This window comes from Lonchura striata, chromosome 26 (genome assembly GCF_050655825.1).
Source record: "Lonchura striata isolate lonStrDom1 chromosome 26, ASM5065582v1, whole genome shotgun sequence".
NCBI classification, from domain to species: Eukaryota; Metazoa; Chordata; class Aves; order Passeriformes; family Estrildidae; genus Lonchura; species Lonchura striata.
In genome coordinates this window covers 3,057,510-3,070,884 of record NC_140728.1, presented here as the reverse complement: position 1 = coordinate 3,070,884, position 13,375 = coordinate 3,057,510, and the positions used below count along the sequence as shown (strand labels likewise).

The 13,375-nt window shown below is 54.2% G+C and overlaps 1 protein-coding gene across 9 annotated transcripts in view; it reads right to left on the bottom strand.

Annotated features, from left to right (window-relative positions):
* Positions 1-13,375, bottom strand: part of FOXP4 (forkhead box P4) — a 61,910-nt gene that overhangs the window by 35,939 nt on the left and 12,596 nt on the right. For 8 of the 9 annotated variants that reach the window (XR_014950151.1, XR_014950149.1, XR_014950152.1 and 5 more), the window contains exon 2: positions 4,706-4,913. Coding sequence is in view for 5 of the 9 variants with exons in the window: in XM_021542632.3 (XP_021398307.1) it covers positions 4,706-4,897 (192 nt within the window). In the remaining 4 variants the exon portion in view is untranslated. Of the gene's footprint in view, positions 1-4,705; positions 4,914-6,255; positions 6,684-13,375 lie in introns of those variants that run through there. The other variant, XM_085561218.1, reaches the window with a different exon arrangement.

Genomic DNA, 13,375 nt, shown 5'->3' with positions numbered 1-13,375 from the left:
AGGAGGGTGAGCTGGCCGCCGCCGGGGAGGCGCAGATCTTCCCAGGGATGTGCAGACCTTCCCGGGGATGTGCAGACCTTCCCGGGGATGTCCAGACCTTCCCGGGGATGTGCAGACCTTCCCGGGAGGCGCAGACCTTCCCGGGGAGGCGCAGACCTTCCCAGGGATGTGCAGACCTTCCCGGGGATGTGCAGACCTTCCCGGGGATGTGCAGACCTTCCCGGGGATGTGCAGATCTTCCCGGGAGGCGCAGACCTTCCCGGGGATGTGCAGACCTTCCCGGGGATGTGCAGACCTTCCCGGGGATGTGCAGCACCCCTGGGATTGTGGGGACGGCTGGGAGATGCTGGCAGGAGAAGGGTCCGTGCTGGGATCCATCCCACCCTGCTCCCACAGCGCCGGAGGCTTCCCTGCTCCCAGGATCCCCCCAGGGATTCTCATCCCGCCCCTCAGCCCCCCCAAATCCTCCCACTCCTCTCAACCATCCCCAACTCCACACATCTCATCCCCCAGCAGGGGAGCAGCTTCTTTTTCCAACTTCCATCCAGTCTACCTGAGGATTATCCTGATTTTTTCCCCCTGGATGTGCTGGATGCTTCTCCAGACCCCAGGAAGGGCAGATTTTGGCAGCTTTTCCCATGGTAAACACCACAAATTCCCCTTTTTGCCATGGGGAAACACCAGGGAAAAAAAACCCCAAACCTGCCTCCAACCCTGGAAGAGCCCAGGGAGAGCTGCCTCACACCACACCTTGGATAAATGTGGAATTAATCCTCATCCCTGCTTTTTTCACCTCAAAACCCACCCCTACAGAGCCTCTCCAAGGCCTCCTGGTTGGGAAGAAATGGGTCAAGAGCTCAAAAAAAAAAAAAAAAAAATTTTTGGAAAGCATGGAGACATCCACGGGTCATCTGAAAAGGAGGAGCCACAAAAAAATCAACCCAAAATAATCCCAGGGCAAAGGAAAATCTTGCTTGGGGTATTTGAAAGTGCCTCGTTTGCCAGATATTTCACTTTATGAGGATGGAGTTTTTAATTCCAGCATGGATGCTCCAGCTGGGAAGAGCTGCCCAAAATCAGCTGAGGGATTTTCCACCTGGATCAGAGCTTTATATGTCGCTTTACCTTCCAAAAAGAGAAAAAGCACCTGAAAAATTCCATTAAAGCAAGGACTTTGCATGGAAAGAAGGAGGAAGGGAATTTTTACTTCCCTTTTCCCTCCGATCCTTTTGGAGAGTGGAAAGTGGTTGGGAAGGGCTGAAAAAAAAAAGGTAAAAAAAATTTAAAAAAAAGGAAGATTTTTTACACTAACCTCATAAAAATGACATCGTCGCATTCCAGAATTAGAGCCATTAAAACAACACACGGGGATATTTTTAGCTGGATATTAACAGTAAATGATGCCATATTGAGGAGCACTTCCACCAGCCCAGCCCTGGCCTCGCTTAACCAGAACCAAATGGCTCCAAGAGATCCAAATGAACAAAAAAAATGACACAATTCCTCACAGGAAAATGAAAAAAAAAAGCAAAAAAATAGAAAAAAAGCCTTTTTTACACCCAGCTCTGTGTCTGTGGCCCAGCCCCAGCTGTTCTGCCCTGCTCCAGAGCTCCTGGATTTTATTCCTCTGCTCCTGACTCCTTGCGGGCGAGGGGTTAAAACCCAGCCCCACTAATTAAGAGCACAAGGAAAATGCTCCTGACAATCCCACCCCACTGAAAAAAAGGGGAAAACAGGGGGAAATATAAGGGAGAAAGGGAGGAGAGGGGCAAAAAGGGGGGGAGAGGGAAAAAAGGGGAGAAAAAGGGGAGAAAAAGGGGAAAAAACAGGAAAAAAGGGTGGGGAGGGGAGAAAAAGGGGAAAAAAATGAGGAAAAGCAGGGGGGAAGGGGAGAAAAAGGGGAAAAAAGGGGAAGGGGAGAAAAAGGGGGAAAAAAGGGAGGAAAAAAAGGGGGGAGAAAGGCAAAACTGCTCCTGCATTTATCCTCAGTGAAATATTAAATATGAATCAGGGAAGCGAAGAGAGAGATGAGCTTCACTTAAGTGCTCCGGCCTCGTTTTTATCTTAAATACCCTAATAATAGAGGATTACACAATATATCTGAGATGTGATCACATGTTTTATGGAATGGTATCTCTCTCAGGGCAGCAAAATGCCTCTCCTCCCCCTCCACACCCTTCCCCAACTCCCAAAAAAGTCCCGCTCGCTCCTTCTCCAAAACAAGCCTTATTTTTGTTTATTCCTCCCCGTTTCTTTGACGCTGCCATTTTATTTTTGGGATTTTTTTTTTGCACCATAAAACAACCCCAAGCGATGCCAGAGCAGCTGGATTTTCCGGGCGGCTCCTTTTCCATGGATTTTTCCCGTGGGGTGCCAGGCTCGGGGATTGTCCCCTGGCTCCTCCCAGGACATCCCTGCTCCACGAGGTTGGCACGGATTTGGTTTCTCCACGTGCAGCTCCTGCCGTGTCTGCAGGGATCCTTTTCCATCCTTTTCCATCCTTTTCCATCCTTTTCCATCCTTTTCCATCCTTTTCCATCCTTTTCCTCCATTCCCTGTGCCCCAAACCTGCGGCCACCCCATCTCTCTGCACCCCCTGGATTCCGACACCGGCCGCTGGCTAAAAGTTGGGATTTTTTTGGGGCAGCAAATCTGCAAATAAAACCGTGGGAAACCCCAAATCTTGGCTGAGCAGCGCTTCATTCCCACTCCTAAAATTCCAGAGGATCCCCCAGCACTGGGAGGTGAGACCCCCGTGCCCCCTTTTCCTTCCTGCACCGGGAATTCCGGGGGGACCCAGCCTGGCAGATCCGGGAATTCTGGGGGGATCCAGCCTGGTGGATCTGGGAATTCTGGGGGGATCCAGCCTGGCAGATCTGGGAATTCTGGGGGGACCCAGCCTGGTGGATCTGGGAATTCTGGGGGGACCCAGCCTGGTGGATCCGGGAATTCCAGGAGGACCCAGCCTGGCGGATCTGGGAATTCCAGGGGGATCCAGCCTGGCAGATCCAGGAATTCTGGGAGGACCCATCCTGCTCTCCCCTTCCAGGCTCTGCCCTTCCAAACTCTGCAGGGCTGCTCGGAAGAGCCGTGGATTGGGAAGGTGAGGGAATGGTGAGCTCCAGGCTGGAGCTGCCACACAGCCACGTCCCCTTGCTCTGGGGACACCCCAAACCAAGGTCCCTGAGCACCCCACAACGTCCCCACGGCCTCAGGATCCCACCCACCTCAAGGCAGCACCCTCGGAGAGGAGCTGTCACCCAAAAACTCCCTGCCAAGACCTGTCTGGCCTCACACTTGCAAAAGCAGCGAGCTCACAGCCACGGGAAAAGTCAAATCCAGGCAAAAATGGGAGCAGGAGCTCCCCGGAGCTGCAGCTCCCACAGAAACCCCCACAGACACAGAGCTTTGAGCCCACCAGGGTGAGACATGGGCTCCCACCGCCTCCCGAGGTTTCTTGGGGGGGATTTCATAAAGTTCAGCGAGAAGGAGGATGGAGTGCTGACATTCCAGGATGAGGGAGCGAGCCCAGCCGCCCGAGAACCCGGCAGAACGCTGCGTGCTCCCGGGGATGGAGCAGAGCCTCCATCAAGCACCTAATTGTCCAAAACTCCTGCTGTGGGGACATTTATTCCTGACCCCAGCTGGTGCTCAGCCTGCTCCCTGAAGCAGGAAGATGGATAATCCTCGGGATGGGTGTCACTTGGCTCTTTTTTTTTGGTTTTTTTATGGAAGTTCACCAAACCCTCTGCTTTCCTAATTCCACATGCCAGCCAGCTTCCCGGCAGGAGGAAAGTGACGTGAAATAAAACATCAGCATCCACCGGGAGCATCCGCGAGGACGGAAAACCCGATTTTCTGGAGGAGATCCCCCGGTTCCCCGCCACGATTCCCATCTTTTTGGCCGGGAGGGAAGGCGGCTCTGCCGTTTCCCGGTGGGATTGCGGGAGGGAGAGCAGGCAGCTCCTGGGAGGACACTGGCAGCGGCATTACACGCATGATTACCCTTTGGATGCGGGGAACAGGGGCTTAGCGGCGTGCTAACGCCTGTTATCCAGGTAATGGATTTACAGCACTCCCTACTAAAGTATCAGACACAGCAATTTTTTACAGCTTTCACGCTGGAATTTATGGCTCAGGGAGGCGATCTCCGCACGAGGCGAGGGATCATTGCCTTATTTAGTAGCCGAGCAGGGAAATTGATGTTTTTTTGCCGAAGTTTGTTTGGAAAGGTAAGCTGCAGGCACGTCCTCAGGGCTGAGAGGGGACGTGTGTGGCGGGGAACACGTGTGGCAGGGGCTGCCCCAGGGGCACATCCGTGCACGTGTCACTGTCACGCGTGTCCTGGGCCGTGTGGGTGAGGTTCAACCTCCAGGAGCCACCAGGAATGGGAAAGCAGCTCCTGGACAACCAAAATCCTCTCAGGGAGGATCTGCTCCACGGTTTTTAGTGTCTCAGCCCCTCAGAGCGACGGGGCGCAGAGCGAGCAGCACCTTCCCCCAAAACCAGCCAGCTCCACCCCCAGGGATGGACGGGCTCTGCTTCCCAAGAGATCCAGGACAAGCACAAACCCATTTTTTGGGGCAGCTCGACCAGGAATGGCCAAACCTGCTGGAAGGAGGACAGAGCAGGGCAAAAACCTGGTGCCATCCCCAAGGCGCAGCCTCGCAGTGCCAGGTTTGAAGGAGCTGCTCGCCCATCCTACCTGCTGCTGCTGGAAGTGCAGGAGCTCCACAGGGCTCATCTCTCCGTTGGCCTCGGCTCCGGCGGCTCCGTCGCGGCCGCCGCCGGGGCCGGGGCCGGGGCCGGCACCATCGGGCTGGTTGCTCAGGCTGCTGACCCCGTTCTGCGCCGCGGGCGTGGAGCGGATCGTCTCCGAGGCCGATTCAACCATCATGACTCGCTAGCAGGACCTGAAGGAGGGGAGAGGAGAGCCTGAGGACGGGGCCCGAGATCCCGCTGGATGTCCCCCAGCCCGGTGGGGTGGGGTGTCAAACCCCGCTGGGTTTTAGCTGCGCTCTGTTCACCCCAAAAAATAAATGTGGAGCGGCTACAAACACGCTGCACGTCCCCAGGCAAAGCAAGTGCAACCCACTGCTTAGGAAAATTCACAATTCCGGCTTTCCCCGAACCTGGTGCAAGGCACAGAGCTCCAGGAATCCCTCAGTTTTCCCCAAATCCCAAAGTATTTCGCACAGAGCTCCAGGAATCCCTCAGTTTTCCCCAAATCCCAAAGTATTTCATGGTGAGAGCGAAGCTGGACACCAAGCACAGGGAACCTGCACCTCAGATTCCACCCTGAAAATCCTAACGAAGTCGGAGCATTCCCTCCAAGTGCTTCATCTCCCAGCAAACCAGCACTTCCCAGCAGGAAAAACCACCTGGCAGAAGGTGCCAGGCTGAGGAAACCCAAAGGAAGGGCAGAGCTGGGATGTGGGAACAAGAGCCCGGCGACGCACGGTTGGAAAATCCTTCCCTTCCCCCAGTTTTTGCTCAGTGGGCTTGGACGAGTGGCAGGTTGTGAAGCTGAGGGTGCCTTTTTCTGGGAGAAACTCCTGGATTTGGGTGGATTTCCTGGAGGAAAGAGGAGCAGCACACCCAGCGCTGCTCTCTGCCACAGAAAAGCGGCAGCACGGAATCCACGCAGGAGTGAGGGTCTCTCCCTCCTTCCCAGCACAGGTTCTCCTCCATGGAAAAGCAGTTTTATTTCCACACCCCTCATCCCACCGGCTCAGCGCTCACCCACCACCGCTGGCCGAGTTTGGAACAAGCTGGGAACAAAACCAGAGGGGTGGGATGAAAAAACACCACCCCCCTTTCTCCTTCCACCCTCTTTTTTTCCCCCCTATTTCCCCCCTCCACACCCCAAAAGGCAGCGAGACAAACCAGGAACAACATAATTGCTGAAATGTGGCGTGTAATAATCGCTATTCAGGGGCTGATCATTCATATTAAACAGGGAGCAGCGAGCTGCTCATTTGCATGTTGGAGATCATCTGCATTTCAAAAGTCATTTCCGCAGGGGATATGAGTGACATCCACTCCCAAGGGGAGCTCCTGGCTCCCTCCCACTGTCCCAGGGCTCTGGGGGTGACACTGGTGGCTGTGGGACAGCTCAAGGTTAAGGGGATTATTGGGATTTGGGTTTGGTTGGAGCAGCTTCCCAAGCATGGGATGATTACAGGATGCTGCGTTAAGAGCAAAAATCCACAATAAACCCCTCACCTTTTCCCTTAAAACTACATTTTTGCCTACCCCACTTTGAATTTCGAGGATTTCAAGTTGAGAAATACGAAATTATTGCGGTTCCAATTCCCATTTTCCCTCTGAAATCCACGAGGCCCCACGGGGAACGCTTCGTTCTGACACTCGAAACTCATCAGGATTCCAGCAGGGATCTGACTTTTACACGGAGAACAGGAATATCCAGAGTTACAACAGGAAGTATTAAAAAACGGAAAAAAAAAAAAAAAAAAAAAAAGAAGGAAAAAAAGACGGTTTTGGAAAGGATATAAAACTTTCCTGGCTTTGGGCATAAACTGGAGTTTAACTGTTGGGAATTAGGAGGAAATCTCTGCTGGTGGAGGAGCCGTGGGCTCGCTCTGGTGCTTCCAGCCCCTGCCAGAGGCGGGATGCTGGAGCAGATTATTCCTGCAGCCCGGGTGATTCCCGGAGCTGGGGACACCAGGCCAGCTGAGTTCCCTCTCCAAGTCCTGTAAAACTCCACTTCCCGTTCCCAAACCCCTCCGGGATGCTGAAGCGTCTGGGATCCCAACAACGCTGCGAGGGAAGTCATAAAAAAGAAAGTCATCATCATAATAATGGAAATATTTCCATTCCTATAAAAAGTTTTACAAAACCTTAAAGGGAAAAAAAAAGAAAAAACAAAAAAGAAGAAGAAGCCGGTGTCTGCGAGGTTATAAAGTGGATTTAAATTAGGAACAAGCGCTTTTCCAGCCAGGACGGATCTGGGATGAGTGGGAAGAGCAGAGCTCGGCTGAACGATGCCAGAGCACGCGTGCAGCCCTGCGCAGAGCCGGGAGGCACCCGCAGCATCCCCGCCGCTGCCGCTCGTCCCTCGCAGCTCCGGGATTCTCCCGCACGCATCCAGGGGGCTCGGCGGGATCCCACCTTCCCCGGGCACAGAGGCAGGGACGGGCAGCGGGCAGCTCCAAAACACCCACGGCCAGAGGGGAAGGGTGGGCTCGGCTGAAAGGGGAGGGAGGAGCCCCCTCCAACGGCAACAGCGGCAGAAGCTGCACAAATGGATCGTTAATTACCATTAATTACCATTTCAGACTCGCTGAACCACCGGCTCTGCGTTTTTTGTTCCCCCTTTTATCCAACCACGCACCTTGCGCAGGACAAAGGGAAGGAAACGGAGAATTACAAACGGAGCAACGAATCCCCCTGCCTTCGGCAGGACCATATGGCAACGAGGGTGTATTAATTACCGTGACTTTTAATTAACAATTGCTTCATCTGAAGCAGCAACATTTCCCTGACATCCCCCGGCTCGCCGCTAACCTGGCAGCCCAGCCATCAATCCCGCGTTATTGACATCCATCCCTCCCGCAAACAGCCGCGATCCCGCCGCTTTCCAATTAACACCTCCGCACTCTCTAATTAGCGCAATTAACAGGCTGATGGATGCCCGGAGCTTCCCTGGCAGGGAGGGGGCTCCCACCGCGTGTGCCACGATTCCCGTGGGAATTCCACGCGTGTGCCACCGCCGCGGAGCCTTGCAGAAGGGAAGGATGGACACGGAGCCCGTGGGATTTTGGCAGCAGCAAGAGCAGATGAAGCAGCGATTTCAAACCCCCCCCCAAAAAAACAAAAAAAAAAATCTCCCGAGGAATTTTGGGCCATCCAGGCCCGTGCGAGGCAATGCCACTGCTCCACCTGATCCAAGGACAAGGAATTCCAGTGGGCACTTCCCAGCCCCCCGGGACCTGCTGGAACAGCCACAGCCACATCACGACCTCCTCCGACACCAATTTCGGCAGCTTTCCCTGGTTTTCATCATCCTCGGCACCGCAGCCCTCGGCAGCTCTGTAATTTTGGGCTGCTCTTCGTGGGCCATGCGCGGACTCGGGTCACCTCCTCCCTGCTGTCCCATTTTTTTCCCAAAAATCCCATTTTCCCCCCATTTTTTCCCAAAATTTGCCATTTCTTCAATTTTTTTCCCCAAAAATCCCGTTCCCCCCCCCATTTTTTCCTAAAAATCCCATTTTCCCCCATGTTTTCCCCAGAAATCTTTTTTCCCTCCATTTTTCCCCAAAATTGCCGTTTCCCTCCAGTTTTCCCCAAAAATCCCATTTTTCCCCCCACATTTTTTCACCAAAAAATCCCATTTCCCCCCCATTTGTCTTCCAAAAAATCCCATTTCCCCCCCATTTTTTCCTCCTGGGAGCTCTGCTTTTAACCCCTCTGTGTTCTCAGAGGCTCTCCTCGATCCCCATCCCCAACCCCTGTGGGTTACCTTGCCCTGAGTGTGCCCAGCCACACCCTCCAAGAGCTCCTAAAGCATCGCCCAGCAGGGATGGAGTTGGAATAACAGCGGGAAACACCCCTGGGAAAACTCTCCCTGAGCTGGGACAGCACAGGTGACACCACAAACTGACACCGAGAGGTTCCGAAGGCTGTTCCCACCCTTTCCACCACATCCCAGCTCCAAAGCAATATTCCAGAGCCATCCCAGCTCCAAAGCAATATTCCAGAGCCATCCCAGCTCCAGAGCCGTATTCCAGAGCTGTCCAAGCTCCAGCCTGGCCAGGACACGGAGCCCGCGGCCTCTCCCCTGGGTACCGGCGGATCCCAAAGCAGCACAGACCCAGCAGAGCCCTCAGAAATCTGCAGGATGCACAGCTGGAAGGAGAAGAGGACTCGGGAAAGTTGGATCCCAGGCACTGGATCCGCTCCCAGCTACGGAAAGTTGAGCAACCTGCCCGTCCTGCTCCGGCAGCTCCAGCCTTTAGGAAGTGGCTGTTAATCCTAAAAGGCTTCGCTGGAAGAGAAGCAGCAGCCCAGGATTGCTCCAAGAGTGGCTTTTTACCCTTTAATTAACACATAAACACATGGAAATGTGGAAAGGGGATTAAAATAAAAGTCTGGGGGAGCTGAGCCGAATCCGGAGCATTACTGTAAATTAGAAGATATTTAAGGAACCAGAGACTGGCTAAGCCCAGGCACTGCTTTAATGGGATCTCACCTCTGGGCACTTTCATCTCCCACTTTCATCTCACTCCCAGCAACTTCTTTGGGAAGAGCCAACCTCTGGTGCTTCACCCTCACCCCCTGGCTGTCCTCACCTGCCTCGGTGCCAGCCCAGCCCAGCTACACTCGTGGGCACTGGGGACTGGCAAGGCAGTGAGGAGCCTTCGCTGCTCTATGGGAACCAGGCAGGGATGGCCACAGCGAGGTTCTCCTCCCTCCAAAAATCAGGGATGCTTGGATCAGCTCATCCGAGAGCTGGAGAGCACCTGGAAGCGTGAGGACTCCAGCCTGGGAAGCCCTGGGATTGTTCCTGCGCTCCTGGCAAGCTCCACCTGCTTCCCCAAAACCCGAGCATCCCTTGCTCCCCGGAGCTGCCCTGAGCGCAGCCAACCCCACCCGAGGCATCCCCAGAGGCACCAGTGCCCGCCTGGCACCTCTCCCACTCCTTTCCGAGCTTCCAGGAATACAAACCCCTCCCGGAGCGGGCGTGGGACTGGCTGAGGTGGCCAGACCGGTGCTGGGGCAGCGGAGCTGCTGCTCCATCCCGGAGCGTGCCTGGCACCCACTGCCCCATCCTGCTCCATCCCAGAGCATGCCTGGCACCCGCTGCCCCATCCTGCTCCATCCTGGAGCATGCCTGGCACCCGCTGCCCCATCCTGCTCCATCCTGGAGCGTGCCTGGCACCCACTGCCCCATCCTGGAGCATGCCTGGCACCCACTGCCCCATCCTGCCCCATCCCGGAGCGTGCCTGGCACCCACTGCCCCATCCTGCCCCATCCTGCTCCATCCCAGAGCGTGCCTGGCACCCACTGCCCCATCCTGCTCCATCCCAGAGCGTGCCTGGCACCCACTGCCCCATCCTGCTCCATCCCAGAGCGTGCCTGGCACCCACTGCCCCATCCTGCTCCATCCCAGAGCGTGCCTGGCACCCACTGCCCCATCCTGCTCCATCCCAGAGCGTGCCTGGCACCCACTGCCCCATCCTGCCCCATCCTGCTCCATCCCAGAGCGTGCCGGGCACCCGCTGCCCCATCCTGCCCCATCCTGGAGCGTGCCGGGCACCCGCTGCCCCATCCTGCTCCATTCCAGAACATGCCTGGCACCCACTGCCCCATCCTGCTCCATCCTGGAGCATGCCTGGCACCCGCTGCCCCATCCTGCTCCATCCCGGCTTCCCTCGCTGTGCTCTTGAAAAGATTAAAAAAAAAAAAAAGAAAAGGAACCCCACTCCATCTCATTAAGAAAGTAAACACAAGAGCCGTCTAAGTGTCTAATTAAGCTTCTAATTAGTCCCTGCTTGTTACTAATGCAAATTAGATTACGCCGCTTAACTACAGCATGTCCACAACACCCTTGTTAATTGCGGCCTTTTGAAATTAAATTACTCCCTAATTAGCATATCAAAGCCATTGATTCGGAGCCAGGAAAGATGAGGGCAGGAGGAAGCCTAACGCCAAGTTTTGTTAATCAGGGATGTCTAATTAAATAGTGACGTGGAGCACGGGGCTCCCACCTCGCTGCTCCGGAGCCACCACACGTGGGGACCTGGGGACAGCCCCTGGGTGGGTGCCGGTGGTCTCTGCACCCACCATGGAGCACTGCTGGGTTGGTGGAGCATCCTGTGGGCCAGGGTGCAGCTCCACCAGCCGTGTCCCATCAGGTGGTACCTGTGTCCCAGTGGGTCAGGATGAAGGTTTGGTAGCCATGCCCCGTTAGATTGGGGTGCAGGGCTGGTATCCATGTCCTGGTGGGTCGGGAGGAAGGTTTGGCACCAAAGCCCCATTAGATTGGGATGCAGGTCCCATGCCTGCGTCCCATCGGGCAGGGATGCAGATCCAGCACCTGTGGCCCATTGGGCAGGGATGCAGGTTTGGTACCTGTGGTCCATCAGGCAGGGATGCAGATTTGGTACCTGTATCCCATTGGGCAGGGATGCAGGTTTGGTACCTGTGGCCCATCAGTTTGGGATGCAGATTTGCAGGTTTGGTACCTGTGGCCCATCAGACAGGGATGCAGGTTTGGTACCTGTATCCCATCAGTTTGGGATGCAGATTTGCACGTTTGGTACCTGTATCCCATCAGGCAGGGATGCAGATTTGGTACCTGTGGCCCATCAGACAGGGATGCAGATTTGCAGATTTGGTACCTGTATCCCATCAGTTTGGGATGCAGATTTGCAGGTCTGGTACCCGTGGCCCATCAGACAGGGATGCAGGTTTGGTACCTGCATGAGGTGTGGTTAAAGGTCCAATTCCTGTGACCCACGAGGTTGGGATGCAGGACCAGTACCTGGTGTCCCATCGTGTCAGGATGCAGGTCTGGCACCTCTGCCCCAACAGTTTGGGATGCAGCCCCAGTGCCCAAATCCTGCAGGCTTCCCACTGGGACCAAGGCTGGGGGCACTTCCCAAAATCCAGGAAGCCCCCATGGAGCCACATCGGCCACCGCAGTGCCAGGACCAGCCCTGCATCCCCTAATTCCTCATCCCCCTAAAAACTTGCTTTCCTTCTGCCCAACACAATCCAAACGGGAATGCAGAGATCCCAAATCAGGGCCACCCTGTCCCCAGCCCCCAAAATCCTTGGTGAGCCCACACAGAGCAGGAGAGGCTCCTCAGGGAGCACAGGCAGGGCTGGAAGAGCCTCTCACCCGTCAGACCCCAAACCCAGCTGGGCACAAGAGGTGAGGGGACAGTGCAGGGCACAGGGGAGGTGACACCGGGGTCCTGGAAGAGGTGAGGGGACAGTGCAGGGCACAGGGGAGGTGACACCGAGGTCCTGACACCGAATCACCCCTGAGGGCACTGGACTGGGGGGACACATCCCCTCCCCATCCCTGAGGAGCCCTTGGGTGGGACACCCCCAGCAAATCTCCAACCCAGACCCTTCCCTCAAAGAAACCCAAAACCACCTCTCTGCTCTCAGCTGGGTTATCCCCCAACACCTCCAACCCCAAATTCCCAAGCGGGCATCAAGAACGGAGCCACCAGGGAAGAGACTGGATCCAAAGGCAGAACCACGCCAAGGAGAGTGAAAGTGAAGCCTAATTTTGAAGTTATTTCAATAACTTCCTGAATGACCCAGTTCTTCCCATTTTATAACTTTTCCTGGATTTTTTTTTTTTTTTTTTTTTTTTTGTTTAAAGAGGTGGGAAGGGAGAAAAAAAATAAAGGGATGAAGATTGGAAAAGTTTAATAGAGGGAGAAAAAGTCTATTAAAAAAAAAAAATAAGGCAGGCAGCCCGTCTCAGGGGAAGAGCTGAAATATTAAAGAAAGGAAAATCGCTTCTCCGGCTGCCGAGCCAGGGCAGGAGAATGGAGCAGCTGGAAGAGAAGGAACGGGGCACTTTTAATTGAAAAAAAGGAGATTCAAATGAAATATCCAATATCCCCCGTTAAAGAAAGGAAGAAAGACGGACCTTGGCCGCCGAGAAATTGCGAAAAGCCCCAACTTTTCTCTCTCGGAAGTTATAGGAAAGAGGGATGAGAGAAAGGAAGGGAAAAAAGGTTCTTTCATCCGAGAAGAACTCAGGGGGAATGGAAGATGAGGGCGGGGAGAGACAGAGAGAGAGCGAGCAAGTTTTATTCATTTATTTTATTTTACGAGATGAGTAAAAAATAATATATTTAAAATAAAAAAAAAAAAAAAAAAGAAAAGGCCGAGTTTTATAATGTCCCAGTGTTTGGAAGCAGCGGAAGGGAGCGGAGAGGGGGGAAAGCAACGAAGAACAGAAGGGCCGGCTCCAACCACCCGCTGCACGAGCCTCTCTCCCAACGAGATTCAATTAATTGATAACAAGAGGCATCAAATTAATTTTTCAAGGATGTTAGATTTTGATGAAGGAAAAAATCTCTCTGATTTTAATCGGGGCGGCGTTTAAAAGGCATAAATGAATATCCCTTTCTAATCATCTGAGGCGCCGAGGAAGCACCAAGCAGTTAACGTGGAAATTCAAATCGTTTAATTGGGGATGGGGGGGGGGAAAGAGGGGAGGTGGCCGTGGTGGGGGAAGGGGGCCCGGGGTTTTCTTTTTAAAGAGCTTTATGAAGAAATTATTTTTTTAAAAAATTATATTTCTTTCAAGCATCTTCGCTCTCCCTCTCCCCGTCCTTCTCCCAGCCCCGGAACGCAGCCGCACTTGGAAAAACCCATCTCGCA